The 6,165-nt window shown below is 41.9% G+C and overlaps 1 protein-coding gene across 1 annotated transcript; it reads left to right on the top strand.

The window, feature by feature from the left end:
* Positions 1–315: 315 nt before the first annotated feature.
* Positions 316–2,382, top strand: LOC146898328 (uncharacterized). The gene has a single exon (XM_085736543.1). It carries the CDS (start codon positions 970–972, stop codon positions 2,380–2,382), a length of 1,413 nt encoding a protein of 470 aa, XP_085592669.1. The 5' UTR covers positions 316–969.
* The last annotated feature ends 3,783 nt before the right edge of the window (positions 2,383–6,165 follow it).

The raw sequence follows: 6,165 nt of genomic DNA, 5'->3' as shown, positions 1-6,165 counted from the left end.
CCATTTTCAAAATAAGCAAGTTTATAGCACACCATTTAGATAAAATCAAGAGGTTCCCGTAGAGTACTACATATATTTAGGGTGCTAATACCTTCCCTAAATATAACTAACCCCCGGACCCCCAATTTAAATAAATTTTTTCAAAGTCGTGAAATAAAAAGTGAGTCAAACGCTAATTAAATAGCTTTGATCTCCGAAAATGACGCCACAGAAATGGCGACTTCACTGGGGATCCCCTAAGAGGGTTGAGCCTAACTTGGTCTTGTTTAATTTTTGTGCTATAACTTGCTTAAAAAATAAAAAATCAAAGATGGAAATACCTGTATATATGTTCTCCTTTCTTCTTTCTTCTTTCTTTTAACGTGAGTGGTGAGCTAAGTCCTAACCCGGACTTGAGAGAAATATAAGATAGGACGGGGTATAATCATAGTGTCATACCAAGAGCATTCTTGGACCATGTGCACATGTGATAACCCTACTCGGTGGAGGCCTCGCGAAAGGTAGTACTCTTGTTGTCATGAGCATTCATGTCGACGTTATTACTTTCAATGTGAGTGTCCGTCGAAGCCGTGGACCTTAGTAACCCTTAACCCATCTTGGCCTTTTTAGGACGTAGTGCGGTGGCTAAACCAAGAGCATTCTTGACTTTAGTTGTCACGCGATACTACGCTCAAACTAGACTTCCTTGTGGATGATATTGGACTAGGAGCATTCCTATATACCGATATATTCATAAGGGTAGTTGTAATTTGGGAACTTGGTAGAACCCTTGTTACAAGTACAGATGAAACCATAGTTCTTACCAAATGGCGTTGTTGCCCTTGACTCCAACATGTGGACTTAACCTCACCATATTATCACTGTTTGTATTAGCACAATCATGCATACATGCATTCATTCATGAAAACTTTTTCTCATTAAAAAAATATCGAAGGACTTAAACAAGTTTTTTTTGTAAACATTGTAGATATGACTACTAGGAGTATTAAGAAGTATAGCTTCCAAAGCCAAGATCTGGAAAGCTTGAGGAGTTTAGGAGATGTCATCACTAATCCAGCAGGTTTTCAGGCTCATCATGGGAAGTTGCTAAAGATTCTCAACACAAAGTTCGACGAAGGGATCCTCAAGACTTTGGTCCAATTCTATGATCCTCTCCTCCACTGCTTCACCTTCCCGGATTACCAGCTTGTCCCCACCCTTGAAGAATATTCCTATTTGGTCGGTCTACCCATACTTGATATAGTACCTTTCAGTGGTCTCGAGGGGGCCCCTAAGGCATCAGATATTGCAAAAGCCCTTCACCTCAAGATATCCGACATAACTGATAACCTCACTACCAAAGGGAAAGAGAAAATCCAGGGGCTAACTTCCAAATTCCTAATCAGTAAAGCCAACATTTTTTCTACATCAAAGAATACCCTTGCTTTCGAGTCCATCATGGCCTTGCTCATCTATGGCCTTGTGCTTTTCCCCAACGTTAATGGTTTTGTCGATGCTAATGCCATCCAAATTTTCCTCACCAAAAATCCGGTCCCTACTCTCCTTGCTGATACTTACCACTCCATCCACCATAGAACCGATAAACAGGGAAGAACCATCCTTTGTTGTGCACCTTTACTCTATAGGTGGTACATCTCACACCTACCTCAATTCTACCTCTCCAAAGACAAAGCTATATACTCAGAGAAAATCATGTCCCTTGCTCCAGCCGATGTAGTTTGGTACAACCCAGCTTACGACACTGGAACCATCATTGACTCATGTGGAGACTTTGGTAATGTGCATCTCCTCGGTATTCATGGGGGAATCAGCTACAACCCTATCCTAGCTAGACGCCAGTTCGGGTATCCTATGAAAGAAAAGCCTTGCAACATTGCACTGGAGGGCACATTCTATCTCAACCTCACAGATAGCAAGGGTATGAGAGACCAGTTCATGAAAGCTTGGCATACCATCAGCAGAAAAAACAACAATCAATTGGGGGATAAGTCAGACCTCACTTATGAAACCTATACCCAATGGGTTATCGATAGAGCTGTTGAGTATATGATGCCTTACCCTCTACCGAGGTACTTGTCCTCAACTACCCCGGAACTACCTTTACCCTTACCCCTCAGTACCCAAGAGAAGTACCAGGAGAAAATGGCTGACTTAAACCGTGTGTGTACTACTTGGAAAAGGAAGTACGAAGAAGCTATGTATGAAGTAGGGGATAAAGATGTGGAAATACTGCAACTCAAGCATGAGCTCCTCATCAAAGAGCGACAATTGATCGAGAAAAATGCTCAGATCCAAGCCCAAAGTGTGACGCTTGCGCAATTTATCAGCAAAAAGGAGTGCATGGATTTCTTCGCGGGGGCCCACCCAGATTTTGAGGAGTAGTCTACTACAAGAGCTCAAGAGTCTCCCAGATGTTTCACCACTTTATGTTATTTTCTAGCCTTTTGTGATGTACTTTGGAGTCTATCCCTTGACTCAGTTTTGTTCAAAGGGAATTATCTTATAATACTCTAAATTATTCAATGAAATTTTCAAAGTCCTTCGATATAAAAAAAAGGTGTCTATTTTTGCATAAGCATCATGCATCATTTTGCATTTCATAGTCTCGATTCCGAGTCTCTCAAAATTTCTTTTCCAAAAAGGTCAATCTGTTTCAAAAGTGGTCCGACTGTCCTCGTCCAAGGCCAACTCGCACCTACGACACTCGTGCAAACAAAAAGGGATAAGTGTGGACAAGAGATCACAACGCTCCAGGCCGAGTCAAAGCAGCCGCAGTTCCAGCAGGGGCCCGAACGCCAACATCAACAACAGCCTCGACAGCAGGCTCCAAAGATGCGGTTTGACCCAATCCCAATGACATATGCGGAGCTGCTTCCCATCTTGCTCATGAAGAACCTTGTCCGAACTTGAAAGCCTCCTCGGGTGCCTAACGAGTTGCCGGTTAGGTATCAACCTGACCTCTCATGTGCCTTTCATCAAGGAGCACCCGGCCATGACATCGAACACTGTTTATCTTTGAAAATTGAAGTACAGAAGCTGATTGAAGCCAATATATTGCTCTTCGAAGATTGAATTCGGACTTGCAAGCCACATTTGGGTCGTTTTTTATGTTCCTTCTACCACTTATCTGTTCAAATAATGTGTTGGTTTGTTGTTTGCTGCTTTTCAAAAAAATCCTTTTGTTCTGCCCGAGACAAAAGTGAACTTGTGTAGGGCCTTTTGCTTCATGTGTTTTCCATCATTAATGAAAAGGTCGTTTTGATCCCGACTTGGTTTTTATTTTGTGCTTTTCCTGGAAAAATGGTAATACAAAAAACCAAAAAAAATAAATTTCATTCGTAAATATCTGCATAATCATAACTTGTACTTACTTGTCAAAATCAATAATCAAATCATGCATTAATAAACCCGTTGAACACTTTAATCATGTACTCTCTTCCAACTTTGAGTTCCTTGTATCCGAAGCTGAAGAAGGGAATGAAGAGACTCCCGATGAGATCTCTCACATACTGGGGCATCTTAGCCGTCGAAGCTGCAAACAGAAAATCAAGAACATTGTTCAAAAGATGGCAGTCACTTACAAAGACTAGCATGAGATGTTACGATTGCCTCACAGGAGTATCATGCTTCATTACACATTTCAACAGGGGCAGCCTCCCTCCTTTCCTCAAGTATACAACATGGACACCCTGCCTCCCGCGGAGATCGAAGTTCCGTCAATAGGAGTTCTGCTAAAGTCCAAGATTGATTGAGTTTAAACGCATGACGACCTTGTACAAATATATCAAAAAGAGGTTTGAAACAAGCTTCTAACAAAAAGGTTCGTCCCCATGAATTTCAAGAAGGGAACTTTGTACTACTTTCCAGACTCTAGGGGCAAGTGGATGCCTAGTTATGAGGGCAAAAATTAGAGACAAAAAAAATGATGGTTATCCTGATAGATTGAAACCCAAAAGGGCGATCTATGCAAAAGTTAAGGATCATGACAAATAACTGCATCCAGTCAGGAACAATCCACTTGGGGCATACCTGCTATCAAAGAACCTCCGATTGGAAGCATCTGCAGATCAAAGACTCGAAACTGGGGCATTCAAAGTTGTTAGGGAGTATAACGGTTATTGTGTTCAATGTACCTTTCCCATATATTTACCATTTTCCAAATTTTTCAAAGATCCGTGGAGCCATGCCATTGGTAAGCTACCACTCAATTCATCAAATTTGAGCCTGTGCCCATTTATTTGGAACTCTCTTTTATTGTATTTGCAAAATTTCTTCTATTTTTGATGGCAATACTTGAAGCAAAAATTTTCAAAATACAAAAACCTTTTTTAATCTTTTGAAAAGTATGAACAACAAACACACTCTCTTTGAACTTGTGAGTAGTCGAAGCGTACATCAGCATCCGCCTCAAAAATGGCTACATTCCGGAAGATAAACATGGCTAAACACAATGGAGGGGACCTCTGCTTCGAGCAAGATGCTTTCACAGTCAAAAAAATATATACAAAAAAATCAATGCTCGCTGAGTCGAAAAACCTGAAAAGGCGGCTTAGGCAATAGAGAGCGTCCCGGTGGACTGAAAACCCGAAAGGGCGGTCCAGGCAAAAATTAGGGGCACAAAAAAGGAATAAACTCCCGGTGGACTGAAAACCCGAAAGGGCGGTCCAGGCAAAAGTTAGGGATTTTCAAACAAATACAAAAATGACTGTCGAAGCATGACAAGGGAAAAGCATTCCGCGCTGATTTACGAATGGCGACTTCTTCCAAACTTTTGGTCAACAATGGGCTCTATCCGTAGGAGGCATCAGTTGCTACCTTGTGCCATATTTTTACCCCGTCAACGGCTTGATTTATTCACAATAGTATCATCTCCAAGGAAGTTTGCCGAGTGTTTGTACTGCGATGTCAGTCTGTCTCCCATCTTACCTGTCTTGTCTCGTTTCATCGAGTCACCTGTCATATACAATTCATATAGTCGTACAAGCTACATCCATACATTCACACATTCATACAATCATACATTAATACTTTCACACATTCATACACTCATGCATACACAACATATACACAATATCAATTCGTACATGGTTGCATCAGTCACCCAGAGTCATGTTCAATCGTGCCACTTCAGTTCGGTCTTCACTTATCATTGTTTCAAGCCGCCAGTCCCAAACAACGGACCGCTTGAGTTTATCTTGTTTCAAGCCGCCAGTCCGAAACAACGGACCGCTTGAGCCTACTTTTTGTTTCAAGCCGCCAGTCCCAAACAACGGACCGCTTGAGTTTATCTTGTTTCAAGCCGCCAATCCCAAACAACGGACCGCTTGAGTTTATCTTGTTTCAAGCTACCAGTCCTAAACAATGGACCGCTTGAGTCTACTTTTTGTTTCAAGCCGCCAGTCCCAAACAACGGACCGCTTGAGTTTATCTTGTTTCAAGCCGCCAGTCCCAAACAACGGACCGCTTGAGTTTATCTTGTTTCAAGCTGCCAGTCCTAAACAACGGACCGCTTGAGTTTACCTTTTTATCTTGTTTCAAGCTGCCAGTCCTAAACAACGGACCGCTTGAGTTTACCTTTCGTCATGTTTCAAACGATCAGTTCCAACCGATGAACATTTTTGAGGTCACATTTTATTTTCACAAAAGTGTCGTCCCCTGCTTTGTCAGAAAACGAGATGTCACTCATCTTCTCAAGTATCTCATTCCCCGCCTGGTCGGATTACGGAATGTCAAATGTGTCATCTCCCGGTACATCGGATGGCGAGACGTCACTCAATTTCTATTCTCTCAAGCGTCTTTCCTCATTAAGTCGGATTACGGAAGGACAAATGTGTCTTTCCCCGGTTTGTCGGATTACAGAAGATCAAAATCATTCTCCGATTTAACGGATTACGGAATATCAAATCATCATTCCCCGTTTTGTTGGGTTACGGAATATCAAAATCAGCATTCCCCGTTTTGTCGGATTACGGAATATCAAGTGTTTCATTTCCCGGTTTAACGGTTTATGGAATATCAAATTACCATTCCCCGTTTTGTCGGATTACGGAATACCAAGTGCTTCAATTCCCCGCATTGTCGGATTGCGGAATGTCAAGGGTTTCAATTCCCCGCATTGTCGGATTACAGAATGTCAGGTATTTCAATTTTAATCTCAGAGGTGTC

Source organism: Medicago sativa, chromosome 8 (assembly GCF_051527215.1).
Source record: "Medicago sativa cultivar Bolivia chromosome 8, Bolivia_mono, whole genome shotgun sequence".
Lineage (NCBI taxonomy): Eukaryota > Viridiplantae > Streptophyta > Magnoliopsida > Fabales > Fabaceae > Medicago > Medicago sativa.
Note: the sequence above shows the minus strand (reverse complement) of the source record. Positions and strands in the feature narration are given on the sequence as shown.

Excerpts from the sequence above, each read along its gene's own strand:
- LOC146898328 (XM_085736543.1), top strand. The coding sequence starts at position 970 with ATGACTACTAGGAGTATTAAGAAGTATAGCTTCCAAAGCCAAGATCTG.